General features: G+C 38.2%; 1 protein-coding gene and 1 pseudogene across 2 annotated transcripts; one reads left to right on the top strand and one right to left on the bottom strand.

The window, feature by feature from the left end:
* Positions 1-2,516: 2,516 nt before the first annotated feature.
* LOC311167472 (olfactory receptor 2G3-like) lies at positions 2,517-3,451 on the bottom strand (the record flags this gene model as incomplete). Its single annotated transcript, XM_084228492.1, is given in 3 exon segments — positions 2,517-2,935; positions 2,938-2,947; positions 2,951-3,451. Coding segments are annotated over 3 exon segments (930 nt in total).
* A 7,879-nt stretch (positions 3,452-11,330) lies between these two features.
* LOC311188348 (non-selective voltage-gated ion channel VDAC2-like) lies at positions 11,331-11,991 on the top strand (annotated as a pseudogene). Its single transcript has one exon. The product of its transcript is annotated as a non-selective voltage-gated ion channel VDAC2-like (transcript).
* Positions 11,992-22,382: the final 10,391 nt, after the last annotated feature.

Below are 22,382 nucleotides of genomic sequence, written 5' to 3'. Positions count from 1 at the left end.
GAGGACACTGAATCTGAAAAGTTCCCAACGATGTGGGTCTCCTAAGTGGCAATTAGTACTGGGCTCCGTAGTATCCACAGAATTGTCCCAGGGGATCATTCTGAAAGAAAATCTTTGCCCCTCTGACCTTCAATTGCTGTTTATATCTAAGGCAAACCACAGAGGTGTTTAACCTCTGCCCTCATTACTTGCCACTGTTGACAATGTTGTCATTGTCAACATTCAATTCCCATCACTAATATGCTACGTATTAAATATACATATTATACACATATCCTGTTGGCTCATTAGTTTAAATTATTTTCATCACAGCTAAATGTTCTTTCCCCTGTCTTTTTATTACATTTCCCTTGGGAAAGTGCCAGCCTGGAGCATCTCCACAGGGCCAAATCCTCAATTCTATAGGCATGAAAGTATTCCTGGAGATAACACATCAAGTATGTAGAAATATGCCATTAACAAATCATTGATCTTTCTTAATTTTAAGTGGATTCTCACTTCTGCCCAGATGTCTGTCTACATGTCTCCTGGTATTTGTCTCTCCCATCTCCATGGCACATATTCAACAAATTCTTAAATACCCCCACCCTGTATCCCACATTGTCCCAAGCAGGTTCTCTTGGGTTCTAACTACCAAGATAAAACAGTGGCCCCAAAAGGAGACTTCATTGACTTGCGCCTGCCACCTATAAAATAATCTATCATCCTAGTCATCCTTTGTACTTTCTTCAGGATAAAGGAACCTCTTTTTCTCTTAGAATAATCCTTCTTCCAAGATTTTATTTTTTTTAAGATATATTTACTTGTGCATACAAGAACTGAGGTGTAAGCCATAGTTGCGGGGCGGGGGGTCAGTGAGAGGATTCACTAGAGAGAGTGGGGAGCCAAACAGGTGGATCTACTGAAATACACTGCTGAGGGGAGCAGTGGGGAGACAGGAGAGGTCTACTGTGCCATGTGGGTAGCTCCCTGGCCAGAGATCGAACTCATGCTGCAGTGGCTGCAGATAGCTTCACAGTGCTGTGCTTAGCCCCTTGCACCAACAGGGAGGCCCTGTTTTTCTTTTTAAAAATAAATATTTTTTTCTTAATAACATTTTGAGTAGATTCACAGATCTGGTCTTTACTACAAAAAGACAAATTTTCAAAATTTTTTGTGTTTGCTTCTTGAAAGAACTGAAATCATATGTGTGTACAACACATTTTCATTAATATTACACCAGGGCACTTTTACAAAGGAAATACTACTGTGATTTTCACACCCTGATAAATGCTTTTCAATTTCCTGTTTCAATATTAAACACTATTATAATTCCCTAATCATATGCAAAAATGCAATGTATTGTGTGGATGCTATGATGTTGTGAGGATCCTGGCTGATGAAAGGTAAGGGCAATCATCATAGTTACTTAAGTTCTCAACCACTTGGTTATAAAGGCACTAAAAAACAAAGATAAAAAACAAGAAAGGCAAGGAAAGATACAGACCTGGCGGTATGGAAAGTCCCTGCTACAATCAAAATTAATATAACATACCAAAGAGAGGTACCATAAGTCCAGGCACCAAAGTCAAGCAATTTGAGATGCTTATGAACTCCATGCCTGTAGCCCTGAAGCCTTTTCCACAGTTTGGCAAAACCCACTAGGGACTCTTTCCCTGAGATGTGGGGTCCCCCCCACCTCACCCTCCACCATCTCCTCCTCTTCCCCATCATCATCCCACACAGAAGGTTCTTGAAGCTGTCCCACCCACTCTGCACCAATCTCACAAACTTCCTAGGTTCATTACCTTTCCCCTGTTTTGTTGTTAATTTCATTGTATGCTTTTATTATTGTAATGCAGGACACCCATCCCTAAATAAATTCATATTGTGGCTATTTGCCTTCTGTTGATTTGAATTTTGAGTGAAATCTTGCCGCTTTGGATGTATTAACATTCTAGAGATCCCAAACCTGATTACACAGTAGGTCAAAAATCTCTCTGTCTGAGTATGTACTTCATCCCTTCAAAGACATTTCATGAGTGGGCCTCCCCGGTGGCGCAGTGGGTTGAGCACAGTGCTGTGAAGCTATCTGCAGGCTCTGCAGCACTGATACAATTCCCCGCTGGCAAGGAGAAACCACATGGCGCAGCAGACCTCTCCTGCCTCGCCCGCTGCTCCCCTCAGCAGTGTCTATGGTCTGTCTGCCTGTTCTGCTCTCCGCTCTGTCTCTGGTGAATCCTCTCATCCTCCCCCACCTCTGGACTGTACCCCAGCTATTGTATAAATTAAAAAAAAGACATTTCATGAGTGTTGAATATTTATCACACACACACACACACACGAGGTGTCATGCATTTAAAAGTCCAAGATTCAACTTGTACTTTCCAGACCATGTCAGCCATACTGTACATAAATATAGACAGAGAGGTAAGCAACCTGTATAGTATAATCTATAGTTTGGAGTATTTAATATTTGGGCTCTTTAATAATAACTTTCTAGCCCAGAAAGTCACTGCTTCCTTTTTCTTTTTTCCTTAGGAATTTTGTTTTCTTGTCAACAATCGCCATGGGGCACCTCTCACATCCATGTTCCTTAAAGTACGTATAAGAGGGTTGAGGGTGGGAGTTGTCACAATATAAAGGAGGGTAAGGAACTTTCCCTGGACATGGCCATATGGACTCTTTGGTTGGATATATATGACTGAGCTAGTCCCAAAAAAGAGGGATACCACGATGAGGTGGGAACCGCAGGTCCCTAGGGCCTTGCGCCAACGTTGGACTGATTTAATTTTTATCAGTGCTTCAACAATGAATCCATCAGAAACCAATATCGGTGACACAGGAAAAAGGAGGAGAACCAACGTGGCCACAAAAAGCTGGACTTTGTTTTCATGGATGTCAACACAGGCCAACTTGATCATGGCAGGCACTTCACATAAGAAGTGGTGCAGATGTAATGCCCACATCAAGGAAGCTGGAGGGTGAAGGTCCCTTGGATGAGCATGTTTCCAACTCCACTTAGCCACGCTATTCCTGCTAAGGACTTGAAAAACGATGGATGCATGATTGTTGTGTAATTGAGGGGTCTGCAGACAGCCACGAAACAGTCAAATGCCATGATGGTAAGCAGAACACACTCAGTGGACCCCAGTGAGAAGGATACGTAGAATTGGATCACACAGCCCATCCAGGTGATGGTCTTAGCTGGTCCCTTCAAATTCCACAATAATTGAGGGATGATGCTGGTAGTGAAGCAAAGGTCAAGAAAGGAAAGATTTGTGAGGAAGAAATACATGGGTGTGTGGAGTTTGGAGTCCAGGCAGGAGACCAGGATGATGGTGGTGTTGCCCATGAGGGTCAGAAGATAGGACATCAAAACTACCACAAAAAGGATGACCTCCAACTGCGGCTGGTCTGAGAACCCAAGAAAAATGAAGTTCTCCCCAAATGTTTCATTGTTTTCTTCCATTGGTCTGTTAAGGTAAAAAAGAAAAATGGACACAAGGAATTCATTTGAGGGTGTTGCCATCACTACTATTTATTTATAATGTCAGAAGTAAGCTCTTAGATGGGTTTTATTCCATTAGTGAGGTTTCACAGAAAAGAAAAAGTGGACACTAGTTAAAGACATTCCCCTTAAAACATGCATCCTTTTGTATTAAAACTTTTATCTCAATAAACATTTTCATATGGCCATCCCTGTCTTTTGATAACTATTGTTAGAGGTAAATTTCTTTCAAGATAATTTTCTTAAAGAAAAGAAAAGCTTCCATTTTGGCTTATAAAATTATGCTAGTAGAAGTAGTAGGAAAAGAGGTTGGGATGCTGAGATTGATTTAAATGTTCAGTAGGTGTGTTGCTACATGCAAAAGAATGAAGCTTGACCACTACCTCACACCATGCACAAAAATCAACTCAAAATGGATTAAAGAACTAGACATAAAACCTGAAACCATAAAATACATAGAAGGAAATATAGGCGAAACGCTACATGATTTGCACATCAAAGACATCTTTACAGACACATCACCCAAAGCAGTGATAGTGAAGGCAAAGATAAACAGCTGGGACTACATCAAATTAAAAAGCTTCTGCACAGCAAAAGAGACAATAACAAAAACAAGGAGAAACCCCCCGACTGGGAGAACATTTTTGCGCACAACACTAATGATAAAGGACTGATCATAAAAATCTGCAAAGAGCTGATGAGACTCAACAACAACAAAGAAAATAATCCAGTCAAAAAATGGGCAGAAGAGCTAAAAAGAAACTTCTCTGAAGAGGAAATGCAAATGGCCAACAGGCATATGAAAAAATGTTTAACATCACTTGTAATCAGGGAAATGCAAATCAAAACTAGAATGAGAGACCATCTCACACCAGTGAGAATAGCACATACTAAAAAAAACTAGCAACAACAAATTTTGGCGAGTTTGTGGAGAAAAAGGAACTCTCCTGCACTGCTGGTGGGAGTGCAAACTGGCCCAACCACTATGGAGAGCTGTGTGTAGATTTCTTGAAGTATTAAACATAGAGCTTCCATATGACGCAGCAATTCCACTCCTAGGTATTTACCCAAATGACACAGAAACAGTAATTCCAAAGGGCACCTGCACACCTATGTTTATAGCAGCACTGTTTACAATAGCTAAGCTACAGAAGCAACCCAAATTCCCAAAAATAGATGACTGGATCAAGAAGATGTTGTGCATATACACGATGGAATATTACTCAGCAATCAAAAAAGATAAACACATGCAGTTTGCAGCAACATGGATAGAGCTAGAAGGGATCATGCTCAGCGAAATAAGTCAGAAAGAAAAAGAAAAATACCGGATGGTCTCACTCATAGCAGGAATTAAGAAAACCTAAATAAGAGACCAGGAAAAAGACTAATCAATACAAAGTAAAAATCAAAATCAACAAGCAACTATAAACCAGAGACACACTACAGGGGGAAAGGAAGGACTAGAATCGAAATAAGGGAGGAGGTGCAATTGCATGGGGAATATAACCAAAATGAAAATGCATACATTGTGCAAAGATGAAAAAAGATGTAAGAATTATATAAAATAAAATATTTAAATAAAAAAATAAATGTTCAGTATGAAATAAAATATGAGTGCTCATTGCCCATTCTAATAGAAATCATGATACAAAAATAATGGATAAAAGTGAGGCAGTAGGTCAGGAAAATAAGAAGACTATATGTTTTCTCCTCTCTGACAAGGTGGGTTATGGTAAAGTTTCTCAAAAGTAATTATCTGCTCAGAGGGTGATGTAGGGTCAGACAGAATTTCAATATAGGGAGAAGCTAAATAATTTTATGAATTTTTCAACCGCTGATAGTTTTTACCACCAAATTTTATATCTCTTAAAGTTGATGGAAAAAGGATATTTGTGAGAGATCCCCTTAAAAACCCATAGGTACACAAATGTAGATAGTACAAAATTTTTTTGATAAAAGCATTTAATCAAAAAAAAGTTTTAAAAAATAAGGTAAAGACTTCACCCTTCAATAGAACAGGGACCATTCTTCAGTAAAGACTGCTTGAAACCAGCAAAAGGCTCCCGGAGTAGCCAGTGGTGAGCTGGGAAGTTAGCCCACGCCAGGCCCCTTCTAACCAGCAGTCTGAGCCCAGAGGGGGAGCACACACCCAGGGCCGGGGCAGACTGGGCCCGCAGAAGAGTGTGCCTCAGACCGGACGTGCAGGGAGTGTGTCCCGCATCGCCATTTTAGAACAGGGACACTTCTTCAGTAAAGACTGCCTGAAACCAGCAGAAGTCTCCCTCAGGAGCCAGAGGTGAGCTGGGAAGTTCGCCCATGCCAGGCCCCTTCTGGTCTAAGTCCAAGCCCAGAGGGGGAGCGGGAATCCACCGCCGGGGCAGACCAGGCCCGCAGGGGAGTGTGTCCCTGCATCGGCATTTCAGAACAGGGAACTTTCTTCAGTAAAGACTGCTTGAAACCGACAGATGGCTCCCAGAGTAGCCAGAGGGGAGCGGAGAAGTTCACCCAAGATGCCGGCCAGTCCCAGAAACAGAGTGTCCCAATGCATATGGCAAATTAGAAAACAGACAGTAGGGAGTAGAAGAACCACACGCAACCAAGCAACTCCTCAGGAAAAAAGCACACCACAAAAAGAAAACCACTCCCCAGATTGCAATGACAGTAACTTGGAAGAACTTCTGAGCCTTCTAGAAAGAGAATTTAAAATTGCCATTATTAAAAAAGTGATATAACTCATAAAGAAAAACAAGGATAAGGGAAAAATAATCAACAATCAGAAGAATGAATCTGAGTCCCTAGGGAGGGAAGTAAAAGAAATGCAGGAGATGAAAGAATTAATGGAGGCACTAAAGAACTCTTGGAAAAGCAATGAAAGCAGAAAACATGAAACGGAAGAACGAATAAGTACTCTTGAAGACACAGAAATAAAAAGAACCAAAACAGAAAAGAAAAGCGAAGTACAAAGGAAAAAGAATGAAGAAAGACTTCAGGAACTATCTGACTCCATGAGGAAAGGAAACATAAGAGTTATAGGAATCCCAGAAGGAGAGTAGAGAGATGAACGAACAGAGAAAATATTCAAGTAGATAATTGAAGTGAACTTCCCAAATGTGAAGAAGGAGCTGAAAATTGATATACACGAAGCAAGAAGAACACCAAACTTCCACAACGAAAGGGAAAAAACAGCAAGACACATAATAGTAAACCTCCCAAGAATCCAGGACAAGGACAAAGTAATAAAGCTGACAAGAGGGAAGAAACAAATAACATTCAAAGGAAAACCAATCAGACAGACATCAGACTTCTCCAAAGAAACTCTATGGGCAGGAAAAGAGTGGAGGGACAGAGTCAACGGACTCCAAGAAAACAGATGCCAACCAAGAATACTCTATCCCGCAAAGCTCTCCTTCCTCTATGAAGAAAGAATAAGGACCTTCCCAAACAAACAGAAACTTTGAAATTTCATTACGACTAAACCCCCACTCCAAAAAATACTGCAAGGAATCCTGAAGCCAGAACCTAAGAGGGACGAATAACAATGAAAGAAGGCCAAAAAAAAGTTATCAATAGAATAAATGAATAAAATCAATGGAAAGACAAAGACGATGGCAAATACAGAGGCTCACATATCAATATTAACTCTAAATGTAAATGGACTAAACTCTTCAATAAAAAGACACAGAGTCGAAGGCTGATTAAGAAACAAAACCCAACCTTTTGCTGTCTCCAGGAAACACATTTAGCTACAAAAGATAAAAATAGACTCAAACTTAAAGCATGGAAAACAATCCTAAAAGCAAATGGACCAAAAAGAAAGCAGGAACAGCTATACTTATATCAGATAAAACAGATTCCAAACTCAAAAAGATAAAAAGAGACCCCAACGGTCACTACATTATGATCAAGGGGACAATACTTCAAGAAAAAATAACACTCGTTAACATATATTCACCAAACGAAGGAGCACCAAAATATATCAGACAACTATTGTCATCTCTGAAAACAGACATCAGAGAAAACAAATACGTAGTGGGAGACTTCAACACGCCACTATCAACAATACAAAAAAATAAGTAAAGACACTAAAGCTCTAAATAAGGACTTAGAGCGCTTGGGCTTAACAGACATCTATAGAACACTAAACCCAAAAAAAACGGAGTACACATTTTTCTCAAGCACACACAGATCATTCTCCAGGATCGATCACATACTGGGGCACAAGACAAACATCAACAGATACACCAAGATTGAAATCATACCAACCATCATTTCTGACCATGAAGGCATCAAACTAGAAATAAACCATTAAAAGAAGGCAAGGAACTCTCCTACCTCATGGAGATTGAAAACCACACGACTGGAAGACCACTGGACTAATGAGGAGATCAAAGAAGAAATTAAAAATATTCTGTGAATTGAATGACAAGGAAGACACCAATATCCTAAATGTATGGGATGCAGCAAAAGCAGTAATAAGAGGAAAATATATAGCAATAGAGGCTCACATCAAGAAACAAGAAAGAACTCAAAGAAAAAACCTAATCTCAAAGCTCAAAGATCTAGAAAAAGAACAACAAAAAAAAACCCAAAACAAGTAGAAGAAAAGAAATAATAAAAACCAAAGCAGAAATAAATGAAATCAAAACTAAAAAAAAAAAAATCCAAAAGATCAATGAAACCAAGAGCTGGTTCTTTGAAAAAAATCAATAAAATAGACAAACCCCTAGCCAGGCTCACAAAGGAAAAAAGAGAGAAAGCACAAATAAACAGGATCATAAATGAAAGAGGAGAAATCACAACAGACACAGCAGAAATCAAAAGAATAATCAGTAACTACTATGAACAGTTATATGGAAACAAGTTCAAAAAGCTAGAGGACATGGACAAATTCCTACAACTCTACAATCACCCAAAACTAGATAAAGAAGAAATAGAACACCTAAACCAAACAATTAAAAGCAGCGAAATTGAAATGGTAATCAAAACCTCCCCAAAAACAAAAGCCCAGGACCTGATGGATTTACAAATGGATTCTACCAAACTTTCAGAGACGAATTAGTGCCTATCCTTCACAAACTCTTCCAAAAAATTGAGAAGGAAGGGACAATACCAAACACTTTCTATGAAGCCAACATTGCACTAATACCAAAACCAAACAAGGACAACACAAAAAAGGAAAACTACAGGCCAATCTCCTTAATGAACACTGATGGAAAAATCCTCAATAAAATTTTAGCTACCAGAATCCAACAATGTATCCATAAGATAATTCACCACGATCAAGTAGGATTCATTCCAGGGACACAAGGATGGTTCAACAACCGAAAATCAATCAACGTTATCCAACTCATCACAAAAAGAAATATAAAAACCATATGATAATATCAATAGATGCTGAGAAAGCTTTTGACAAAGTGCAACACCCATTCATGATAAAAGTCCTTGAAATTCTTAGGATACAAGGAACATACCTCAACATCATAAAGGCCATGTATGACAAGCCAACAGCCAGTTTCATTCTCAATGGTGAAAAGCTGAAAGCAATTCCATTAAGATCTGTAACAAGACAAGGATGTCCACTCTCACCACTGCTTTTCAACATAATACTGGAAGTCCTTGCCAGAGCAATAAGACAAGAGAAAGACATACAAGGAATCTAAATAGGAAAAGAAGAAGTCAAACTATCACTATTTACAGATGATATGATAATATACATAGAGAACCCCAAAAATTCCACAGAAAAACTAATTCAACTCATCAATCAGTTCAGTAAAGTGGCAGGATACAAAATCAACATGCAAAAATCAGTAGCCTTCCTATACACAAACAATAAATCTGAAGAAAAAGAAATAAAAAAAAACCATCCCTTTTATTATCTAAACAAAAAAATCAAATATTTGGGAATAAATCTAACAAAAGAGGTAAAGGACCTATACAAAGAAAACTATAAAACACTGTTAAAAGAAATCGAAGAAGACACAAAGAAATGGAAAGACATCCCCTGCTCATGGATTGGAAGAATAAACATTATTAAAATGGCCATCCTACCAAAAGCAATATACAGATTCAGTGCTATTCCAATAAAAATTTCAATGTCTTTCTTCAAAGAAATAGAACAATTATTGATGAAATTCATATGGAACCACAAAAAAACCCTGAATAGCCAAAGCTCTCCTGAAAAAAAAAGAAAGGAATGGAGGCATCAGACTCCCAGACTTCAAACTACACTACAAAGCCATAATCATCAAAACTGCACAGTATTGGAACAAAAACAGACATACAGACCAATGGAACTGAATAGAAAATCCAGAAATAAACCCACAGATATATGGTCAACTAATCTTTGACAAAGGAGCAAAGACTATGCATTGGAGCAAAGACAGTTTGTTCAATATATGGTGCTGGGAAAACTGGGTTGCTACATGCAAAAGAAAGAAGCTTGACCACTACCTCACACGATACACAAAAATCAACTCAAAATGGATCAAAGAACTAGACATAAGACCTCAAACCATAAAATACGTAGTAGAAAAAATAGGCGAAACACTACGTGATATTCACATCAAAGATCTTTACAGACACATCACCCAAAGCAGTGATAGTGAAGGCAAAGATCAACAGCTGGGACTACATCAAATTAAAGAGATTCTGCACAGCAAAAGAGACAATAACAAAAACAAAGAGAAACCCCACCAACTGGGAGAACATTTTTGCACCCAACACTAATGATAAAGGACTGATCACAAAAATCTGCATAGAGTTGATGAGACTCAACAACAACAAAGAAAATAATCCAGTCAAAAAATGGGCGGAAGAGCTAAAAGAAACTTCTCTGAAGAGGAAATGCAAATGGCCAACAGGCATATGAAAAAATGTTCAACATCACTTGTCATCAGGGAAATTCAAATCAAAACTACCATGAGATACCATCTTACACCAGTGAGAATGGCACATATTAAAAAAACTAGCAACAACAAATGTTGGCGAGGATGTGGAGAAAACGGAACTCTTCTGCACTGTTGGTGGGAGTGCAAACTGGTCCAACCAATATGGAGAGCTATGTGGAGATTTCTGGACCTACTAAACATAGAGCTTCCATATGATCCAGCAATTCCACTCCTAGGTATTTACCCAAAGGACACAGAAACATCAATTCCAAAGAGCACCTGCACCCCTATGTTTATAGCAGCACTATTTACAATAGCTAAGCTTCGCAAACAACCCAAATGCCCAAAAATAGATGACTGGATCAAGAAGATGTGGTACATATATACCATGGAATATTACTCAGCATTCAAAAAAGATAAACACATGCAATTTGCAGCAGCATGGATGGCGCTGGAAGGGATCATGCTCAGCGAAATAAGCCAGAAAGAAAAAGAAAAATACCGGATGGTCTCACTCATAGCAGGAATCTAGAAAACTTAAATAAGGGACCAGGACAGTGAATAATTATAAGAAAGTGAAAATCAAAATCAACAAAAAACTATGAACCAGGGACACTCTATGGGGGTTAGGCGGCGGGGAGAGGAGGGATTTGGGTCAAAATAAGGGGGTTGCAATTGTATGGGGAATATAAAAATAAAATTTATTTTTAAAAAAAGAATAGATAAGGGAAAAGCAAGAGTAGCTTCTGGGGGAATCAGGTAGGCAAGTAAAGTAATTCTAGGCTAGAGATGATGGTTGTTTGACCAACAGTAGTAATAGCATAGTAGATAAAAAAAAATTGACTTTACCCTTCAGCCAGAGCAGCTGCAGCCTGACCTCAAGCTAGCCCAGCGAGCTCAGCTTCTAGCACCCCCACCCAGAGACCATAGACACCTCCTCCCACAGCCTCACCATGGACACCTACAGACAAAGCTGTACACCAGAGTGTATTCCTCCATCATACACTGACCTGAGATGAGCTGCCAGATATATTTTCAACCAAGGCTTTGGCTTGGGGTTGGTGGAACTGGATGGGAAAACAGTCGTGCAGTGGTGTGGGATTCTCAACACCTGGCTCATCTGATACAGACCCAGGCAGTGCTACTGGGACCTTGGAGACCAAATATAGTGGTGTGGGTATGGTCTGACTCTCTCATGAAAATGGAACACTGATAACACTCTGGCAAGAGAAACTGCAATCAAAGGCAAGATTTGTCAGGGTTTGAAACTAATCTTTTATACCCACTTTTCCCCAAAACCCAGGAAAGAAAAGTGGTAAAATCAAGTCTTCTTACAGGAGGGGATATAATACAGCTTGGTTGTGGTGTTGATTTGACTTGGCTGAACCTGCAGCCCATGGCTCCACTGTCTTTGGTTCTAATGGCAGGCGTGCTAGGCACAAAATGACCTTTGACAGTGCCCAACCTAAGCTGGCCAGGAATAATTTTGCAGTGGGTTACAAGACTGGGACTTCTGGATACACACTAGTGTCAATGATGGGACAGAATATGGAGGATCAATTTATCAGAAAGGACATAAATATCTTAACTTCAGTAAACCTTGCTTGGCCATGAGGTTCCAATTGCACTCACTTTAGCATTGCAGCTAATCAGTCAGATGGGAGAAATTTCTTTTTAGCTCTTCTGCCCATTTTTTGACTGGATTATTTTCTTTGTTTTTGTTGAGTTTCATCAGCTCTTCGTAGATTTTTGTGATCAGTCCTTTATCATCAGTGTTGTATGCAAAAATGTTCTCCCAGTCGGTGGAGTTTCTCTTTGTTTTGGTTAGTGTCTCTTTTGCTGTACAGAAGCTCTTTAATTTGATGTAGTCCCAGCTGTTTATCTTTGCCTTCACTATCACTGTTTTGGGTGATGTGTTTGTAAAGATGTCTTTGAGGTGCATGTCATGTAGTTTTTCGCCTATATTTCCTTCTATATATTTTATGGTTTGAGGTCTTATGTCTAGTTCTTTGGTCCATTTTGAGTTGGTTTTTGTGCATGGTGTAAGGTAGTAGTCAAGTTTCATTCTTCTGCATGTAGCAACCTAGTTTTCCCAGCACAATTTGTTGAACAAACTTTCTTTGCTCCAGTGCATATTCCTTGCTCCTTTGTCAAAGATTAGTTGACCATAAATCTCTGGGTTTATTTCTGGGTTTTCTATTCAGTTCCATTGGTCTGTGTGTCTGTTCTTGTTCCAATACCATGTGGTTTTGATTATTATGGCTTTGTAGTATAGTTTGAAATCTGGGCGAGTGATGCCTCCATTCCCTTCTTTTTTTTCAGGGGGGTTTTGGCTTTTTGGGGTTTTTGGTGGCTCCATATGAATTTTATCAATATTTGTTCTATTTCTTTGAAGAATGACATTGAAATTGTTATTGGAATAGCATTGACTCTGTATATTGCTTTTGGTGGGATGGCCATTTTGATAATGTTAATTCTTCCGATCCATGAGCAGGGGATGTCTTTAATTTCTTTGTGTCTTCTATTTCTTTTAACAGTGTTTTATAATTTTCTTTATCCTTTACCTTTGTCCCAGTATGTGATCGATCCTGGAGAATGATCCATGTGTGCTTGAGAAAAATGTGTACTCAGATTTTTTGGAGGTTAGTGTTCTATAGATGTCTGTTAATCCCATGAGCTCTAGCTCCTTATTTATATGAAATGGAAGAATGAATAAGCACTCTCAAAGACACAGAAATAAAAAGTACAAAAACAGAAAAGGAAAGAGAAGCACGAGTAAAAAAGAATGAAGAAAGACTTCGGGAACTATCTGACTCCATGAGGAAAGGAAATATAAGAGTTATAGGGATCCCAGAAGGAGAGGAGAGAGATATAGGAACAGAAATAAAAAGAACCAAAACAGAAAGGGAAAGAGAAGCACAAATGAAAAAGAATGAAGAAAGACACAGAGTCGCAGGCTGGGTTGAGAAACAAAGCCCAATCTTTTGCTGTCTCCAGGAAACTCACTTAACTACAAAAGATAAAAATAGACCAAAAGTAAAAGGATGAAAAACAATCCTACAAGAAAATGGACCAAAAAAGAAGGCAGGAACATCTATACTAACATCAGATAAAACAGATTTCAAACTCAAAAAGGTAAAAAGAGACCCAGACTGTCACTAAATTATGATCAAGGGGAAAATACTTCAAGAAGAAATAACACTAATTAACATATACTCACCAAATGAAGGAGCACCAAAATATATCAGACAACTATTATCTTCATGAGTGCTTTTCCATTCTTCCATTTCATCTATTCTGTTATCACTGCTTTTCCCAGAGTTCTTTAGCTCTTTCATTAATCCTTTCATCTCCTGCATTTCCTTCACTTCCCTCTTTAGGAACTCAATTTCATTCTTCTGAGCGTTGTTTTCCTTAGTGATTTCGGTCAGTTTTTTAATCAAGGCAATTTTAAATTCTCTTTCTGGAAGGCTCAGAAGTTCTTCCAAGTCACTGTTGTTGCAATCTGGTGGGTAGTTTTCTTTTTGTGTTGTGTCGTTTTCCTGAGGACTTGCTAGGTTGCATGTAGTTTTTCTTCTCACTGCTGCTTGTTTTCTAATTTGTCCTATGCATTGGGACACTGTGTCACTGGCCGGCATCTTTTGGTGTGCTCTTTCTGAGATTTCAGAAACTGGTGGTCCAATCGAGTCAAATACTGTTATGCCAGAAGTCTGTAAGGCAGTAGTACTATGAGTATGTTAATGGTTGCTGTCACAGACTATCTCCTCCTTCTGTGTTTGTTTAATTCCAAAGGTGTGTCTTGAAGTCCCACAGACTGCCCTGGAGGTGGGGTGGCTGTATTACACTCTGGGCTCCAAATCGCTGGATCACCCTCTGGGCTCCAACTCCCTGCCAGGCAGGACCTGGCTTGTGGGGGTCTTCAGCTCACCTCTGGCCGTGGGGGCAGCCCTCTCCCAGTTTCAAGCAGCCTTGGTTGAAGCAAAGGTCCCTATGCTAAAATGGCGAGTTGGAAGTTCACTTTCCTGTGCCTGCGGTCTGCCCCCACAGTGACTGCCGGCTCCTCCTCTGGGTTCAGACTGCTGACCAGACGGGGTCTGGTGGTGGGGCTTCCTAGCTCACCTCTGGCTGAGCAGGGAGCCTTCTCCCAGTTTCAACCTGTCTTTAGTAAAGCAAAGTCCCTATTCTAAACTGGCAAGTCAGAAACACACTTTGCTGTGCCCATGGTCTCCAAAGGATTTTGTTTTTTAAATGTTTAGATAGTTCCTGTTAACAGGTTTCTAGTTGAACTGGTGATCTATCTATTACCAATTTTAGAGTGATGCAGTTACCTGTACATTACTTAAACGTACTGAACCATTAAAAGCAGTACCCACCAAGAAGAAATAGACCTTTATGAAAAGTGTGCAGTTATGTGCATGTTTGTTTTTCATTTCCTTTAACATTGAGTATTGAAATTGAATGACATGGATCAGGTGTTTTACTATGTTTAAAATAAATCTTGTTAAAGTCAGCCATCATTAGAATTAATTTTGGAAGTCTAAAACATTACAAATTATGAATAAAATAAGTATATATAAAAATAATAGAAAGGTAAAAACTCACCTGTGCACACTCATTTGGCTAAAGTCAAGGTAGTGGCATTTAGTAAACTCATGAAAAGCAAAATATGTCTTTGTCACCTATCTTATTGTTCTAAATGATAAGATGTCAGAATTATGATATATATCATCTTTCCTATACACTTATTATTTGTTTTATAATATCATTACTGGTACACCAAAATGTTCTGCTCTAAGACAGAACCATGTTGACTCACCTACATTTAGGAATAATGAGAGCTCAATTTTTTCCTTTTACTCAGGTTTGTTTATATTTTTATTTTTTTAAAGATTGATTTATTTTTATACAAAAACTGGGGTACAGGCCAGAGGTGTGGGAGGGTTAGAGGATTCACCAAAGACAGAGCAGGGAGCAGAACAGGCAGACCGACCGAAATACACTGCAGAGGGGAGCAGCGGACATGACAAGAGAGGTTTGCCGCACCATGTAGGAATCTTCCTGGCTGGCCGGGAGTCAAAACTGTGCTGCAGAGGCTGCAGACAGCTTCGCAGTGCTGCGCTCAAACTGCTGAGCTGCTGGGGAGGCCCTGTTTATATTTTTTAAAGTAAAATTGTGCCAAATCAGATGAATAAATTTTTAATTTTTTTATTTTATTAAGTAAATTGCATGTATTTACATAATTGAGAATAATCGACATATTTGCATACAATGTATGCAATGTATACAATGTATACAATGTGATGGTTTGATAATCAAATCCATTTTAGAACGATTACCCTGACCAAGAAAATTAACATATCCATCACCTCCTATAGCTAACATAAACAACGCGCGTGCATGCGCGTGTGTGTATGTTGAAAATGCTTAAGATGTGCTCTTAGCAATTTACAAGAATTGAGAACTTAAGTTTGAAAACTGACATAAATATTAGTAATGGTGCTTTGATGAGCCTGAAATCCTCATAGTGAATTTAGAGGCAATGAATGAATTCTAGTAATGAATTCTACCCACAAAACCTAAAAATTGTGTGATAGAGATCCCCATATTATACATATGCTTGATACCGCTTAACATAAAATACTGATTTATTTCAGATCAATGTGTTTCCATGTAATTACTTAAAAATTATAATTTCATTTATTTCAACTCAGATCTAGTGCAGGTATAAAAAGTAATTCCAATTTATGTACTTAAAAAAAAATTAAATCCTTCTTAAAATTGAACTCTCTTGGGGCCTCCCTGGGGCACAAGGTGTTAGAACACAATCTATGGGGCTGTCTGCAGCACTGTAGCATGAGTTCGATCCCCAGCCCAGGAGCTACCAACATGGTGCAGTAGACCTCTCCTGTCTCCCCCTCTGCTCCCCTCACAGTGTATTTCAGTCAGTCGGCCTGTTCTATTCCCCACTCTGTCTCTGGTGAATCCTCTGACTCCCCGCACCTCTGGCCTGTGCCCCAGTTCTTGTATGCGTAGATAAATAAATCTTTAGGGCCACCCTGGTGGTGCAGGGGTTAAAGACAGTACTATCAAGCTGTCAGCCACCACAGCCTGAGTTCAATCCCCAGCTGGCCAGGGAGAAACCCACATGACACAGCAGACCTCTCCTGTTTCACACACTGCTCCCCTCAGTAGTGTGTTTCAGTGGATCCTCCTGTTCTGCTCCCTGCTCTGTCTCTGGTGAGTCCTCTTACCACCACCACTGCCCCCTACCCCCGGACCTCTGGCCTACACCCCAGTTCTATATGCATAAATAAATAAATCTTTAAATAAATGAATAAATAAATAAATCTTCTTTTTAATTTGAACTCTCTGAGAAAGTAGTATCTTGCTAAATATGAATTTGTTTCCCAACCTACAGAAATTTAGAAATTACCATTTACTTATTTAGCACCAAAATTCAAAATCACATAATTTTAGGGAATATTAGATTTAGAAGCAACTTTAGAAATAACTTCAAATTTCACAAAGGAGAATAACATTCATGTAAATGCTTATAAGTATACTACTTACTATGTCTGACTCATAACAGAAATAAAATTCATGTAATTTTTCCTCTCTTATACTCCCATTGCAATATTTTAAAATACTTTTAAAAACAATAGGATTATAAGGGGTCTATCAAGGAGGGCCTTCCTCTCCTGCCTAGACTTAAGTAGTAACCTCCTACTCTGATTATGTTAAAGAGTAATTCTCTCCCTCATAAATTGGAGGTAAGATGTGCAGGAATTTGCCTAGTTCACAGTTGAAGTCTAAAACCTATGACGGGCCTCACCGGTGGCTCAGAGGTTGAGCGCTGGGCTGCAAAACTGCCCACAGCCTCTGCGCACTGGTTCGATCCCCCGCCGCTGGCGAGGGTCCCACAAGGCGTGCAGACCTCTCCTGCCACACCCACTGCTCCCCTCAGCAGTGTACTTCGTCAGTCTGCCTGTTCTATTCCCCACTCTGGCTCTGGTGAATTCTCTCACCCTCCTGTGCTTCTGACTGTACCCAGTGCTTGTATAAATAAATAAATAAATCTTCAAAAAAAAATTATAATAAAAAATAAATAAAACCTATGACTTGAAGAATTTCTTAACAGAATCTGAGAAGAGCCATCACTGATTAAAGTATAAATACACACTCAAATGTGTATATGAAGGGAGTCTGTGAATAGGAACTGAGAATAATCAGTTTACTATTTATATGCTTATATATGTGCACATATATATATTTATACACTTCTATCTAATCCCAAAGTGTGATTACAAAAACTGTTTTCCCAAATCTGAAATATGAACAAAAGCTATCAAGTGCTATTTAGAAAAAGAAGACAGGTCTGGAGGATAATCACTTTTCTCCAGCTAAAAAAGTTCCAGCACTTTCTTTCTCCCTAACACTTTTCTGATTATTCTTGTGTTAAGAACACTGATTACATTTAACATAGATGCATTGAGATAATAACCTCAGAAAGGACTTCTGAAAGGGAGTCTCTAGGAAAGACTGAATGAGTTGTTAAAGTAGCTGAATCAGTCAAGGCTGACTAATGTAATTGGAGGCAACATATAAGAAAGAAAGATGTGGTGATAATAGAAAGTCAGACAGGTTACTTACATGTCTGGGTCACCCCCCTCCTGTCTTTTATCCTTCCTTTTATCTCTGTAAGCATACAGAAAAAAAGAAAGTTTACCTGACTTTAGCATATTAGAATTTCTCCCCTGAAGTGATTATCACTGCCCAATACCCAATCACTGCTTAGGTGAAAGTAAATATTTCTTGGGCAATAATCCCAGAAGAAAATCAGATTAGAAAACAACGAGAAGCACATTGGATACCAAGCCTCATACTGTGGGGATCTGTAACTCCAAGCTGCTAATTAACATGGAACTGTAGAGTGTCCAGAACAGGACTTTGTCAAGGGAGACGGAACTAAGGCATTTTTCAAATGAACTTGAAAACTTGAGTCAGACAATATCATACACAAATTCTCTCACCTATACACAAGCCCCTCAAGTGCATGTCTTCTTGTATTCTTGCTGTAGATTAAGAAAGAGAAAAAAAGTAATGATCTTTGCTATTAGAAATTGATCACATAATCAGATAAATGACTGTTTCTCCTTTGTAGCCAGTTATTTTCATTAACAAGTTATTTTCACTAACAATATCTTTTACTGTACATAAATATGAGCCATAATATTAGTAACTGAATAATGTTTTATTATAATGCACCAAATTATTTGAATAAGTTCTATATATTTGTTATTAAATTTATTTATAAATTTACCATAAATTAAAAACTGCTGTGATGAAATATTTTTCATAATTAAATAGCATCCAATGTACCTCTCATTTTTTTCTAACCTGATTTTCTCCTGGGGTTATTGCTCAAAAAATATTTACTTTCACTTAATCGTGTCAGTATTAGGCAGTGATATTCACTTCAGGGGAGAAATTCTAATGTGCTAACGTCAGGCAAACTTTCTCCTTTTTTGTATGCTTACAGAGAAAAAAGGCAGGATAAAAGGCATAAATATTTTTCATAATTAAATGCTTTAAAATTAAATATGTTCTCATATTATCATATACTAAGGATAATTCATGGAGATAGTTATTATATTTAAAAGAGTTGAAAATCGGGCCTCCCCGGTGGTGCAGCGGTTGAGCGCTGGGTTGCGAAGCTGACCGCAGTCTCTGCAGCGCTGGCTGCTCCCCGGCTGCTCCCCGGCCACTGGAGGAGGGTCCCACATGGCGCGCAGACCTCCCCTGCCGCCTGCTGCTCCCCTAAGCAGTGTGCTTCCGTCTTTCTGCCTGCTCTGCTCCCCTCTCTGGCTCTGGTGGATTCTCTCACCCTCCCGCGCTTCTGACTGTACCCAGTGCTGGTATAAATAAATAAGCAAATAAATCTTTAAAAAAAAAAATAAAAAATAAAAATAAATAAATAAAAGAGTTGAAAATCCATTTATTTCTCATAATGTCACTATACAAAAACCATTCTAATTCAGTGATTATTTTTGTTTTATAATCTGCTAGATAAAAAATAATATGTACTACCATGGCTTTTAGTTTTCTTATAAAAACCTTACAAATCACAAGTTTATGCAAGTATTTATTTTTTTCTCCCATTATATAAGTTCAACTTATGTTTTACAGTGAAATCTTTACATATTTAGCCCATTTATGTATATTTTCATTAAATTGTTGAGTTAGATAGAGATCCAATTAAAGGACCATTATATGATCCATTAAATAATGTATTAATTCCTTACATTTAAAAATGTCAGCCCTTGAGAGGATAAATCCTATATTATCTAAATAGTTATAAGAATGTAAAACAATGGACATTAATGAAAAATAAATTAATTTTTTAGATGTCAGCTTTATGACATATTGATCTATTTCAGACACTTGTATTTGTATTTTAAAGATTATTATTTTTTTGGCGATACTCCTAAATATATGCAGAGATTGGATCTATTTGTGAAAATTTTTCATTAGTTCTACTACTATTAATTAATTCTATTTAATTTCACATGATTTAAACAAATCTTTATGGAATATGGATGTCACCCAGATGACAACAGATGCTTTTGTTATCAGGATTATTTGGGCCTCATAAAATACATTTGGAAAGGTTTAAAAAGGTTTAGATTCTTCCTGTTGGAGACAAATCCATGAAGATATCCCTGAAGCTTATATCATGCAGTATTTTGCCTGTTTTCTTCTGCATATTTTGTGGTTTCAGGTTTTACATCCAAAGCTTACCCACTTCGAGTTAATTTTTGTGTATCATGTGAGATAGCAGTGTAGTTTCATTATTTTTCACATGGCTATCCAGTTTTCCCAACACCGTTTATTAAAGAGGAATTTCATTCTGTAATATATATTCTGGGTTCCTTTTGTGTACATTAACTGTCCATGTAGGTGTGGGTTTATTTCTGGATGCTTAATTCCTTCCATTTGTCTCTGTGTCCATTGGATGCCAGTACCATACAGCTGTGATTATTATAGCTTTGTACTACAATTTAAAGTGTGGGAGTGTGATATACCCATTCTTCTTCTCTTTGTCAGTATTTCTTTGATATTTAGGGTGTTTTGAGGCCCCATACAAATGCAAACCTATGTTTCAGTAATGTTTGTTCTACATCTTTGAAGAATGCCACTGAAACATAGATAGGGGTTGCATCTGTTTATTACTTTGGATAAGATGTCACTGGAGTTAGAATCAAAAAAATTAAATAAACTTCTGTTACAGCTAGAAAAATCTCCAGGGCATAGTGGAAGAGAGAAGTACACTGACTCCCTTTTCTCTTCACTTTATTCCCTTGCCAGATCTCCCATTTGAAAGCCAGTGGATATGGGATCCTTCATGTACCAGCCCTCCTATAACACAGAACAGAGTAGAAAGGGACATTGACTAGATATGAAGTCAAACAAACCTAGGACCAATATATCTAGCAAATATTTTATCCCCTTTGGCACTATAATTGAAAGAGCAGGTTATAGAAGTACAAATATGAGTCTATACATCAGTTGTTTCTAATGTTTACTATCATGTACCTCCTCACAAACATTTTGGAACAGAACATCCCAATATGAATCAACATTTTCATGTTCAGATTAGATGCATGTAAATTTCTGCATACATACTTATATCCTTTGAAACTATTAATTCACCCCTAGTGGAGCATTTCACCCAAAAACAGGATGTATAGTATCTACTTTAGAGAAAACTATAGAGAAACTCAGCCTGTTTTTCAAGAAGTGATAGCCCTGCTGTGTGTAGAGCATAATTGTTTTATGATATAAAAGCTTTATTTTTAACCATTTTTAAAAGAGTTCATGAATCTGCAATGCCCTCTCTCTGCTTATACTATACAACAGCGTCTACTTCCTCCCCATCATTTCCTATTTCTCAGAAGTCTTTAGATCAGTTCTTAGATCTTCTGTAATTATGCATTAGCTTCATGCATGTATATACAGACATTTGTCTGTCTGCACACAAAAAAGAGGTTCACTAACAGATCTTTAACAAACTATCAAAAATAACATTGGCACTTTTAATAGTATATATAATAGAGAGCAGGTGAATGACCTTCACTGGCTTTGCAAAGCTTATTGTACGTAGAACCAAAGGATGTTCTTCAATGTTTGGAATTTTTATTGTCCTCCATATCTGTTATTCATAACAGATAACAGCTATCTATCATGATAGCATAGAAGTATATATTATGGGTAGCTTTACAGAAAACAAATGTATGCACACATGCATACATGGTGTGCATGTGTGTTCAGAAGGTGGTAATAGTCTATTAGCTCCCAGGAGAAGCAGAGGCACAAGCCGTTGTGACTCTTCTCTCTCCAGAGACCTGTCTTCCTCTCTAATATAGTGAAGGGTGATTGTCTTGGAAGGAGAGCTCCAGAAAGTTGTGCTGTTGAGTAAACAAGCTATACATGGAATCCATAGAAAGAAAGTTTAAACCAAAATATTACAGGATGTAGATGCACCAGGGGAAGTGAGTGTAGGGGTTACCTGTGGTTTCTCCACAGCCTGTCCAGGAACTGTGATTGTGATGAAACAGTTCATCACAACCACCAACCACCTCTGCAACCTGATTGTCATTCTTCCTTGAAGGTAGGTCTTTCTGTCATGGAAAAAGAAATAAAGGGAAATATGTTTTAAAAAATATTTTTTAAATATATTTTAAAAGTTGAGAAAATCCAAAACTGGGTCCCTTTCATGGTGAACAGAAGCAGTTTTTATCTATAACCCAATACTCATTACTCATAGTGTATTAAGTTTCCTGTCTTTGCAGACATAAACCCTCATCCTCAATTTGTTGGTCTTATTTATCTTTTTTTTTTTTGAGGCAACATTGTTTACAACACTGTATATGATTTTGAGGTGTACGATCACACCCTTCAGGTGTGTGTCACACCACATCTGCCACCAAAGTACTGAAAGTTCTCCA

Source organism: Talpa europaea (genome assembly GCF_964194135.1).
Source record: "Talpa europaea genome assembly, chromosome: 2".
Taxonomy (NCBI): Eukaryota; Metazoa; Chordata; class Mammalia; order Eulipotyphla; family Talpidae; genus Talpa; species Talpa europaea.
Note: the sequence above shows the minus strand (reverse complement) of the source record. Positions and strands in the feature narration are given on the sequence as shown.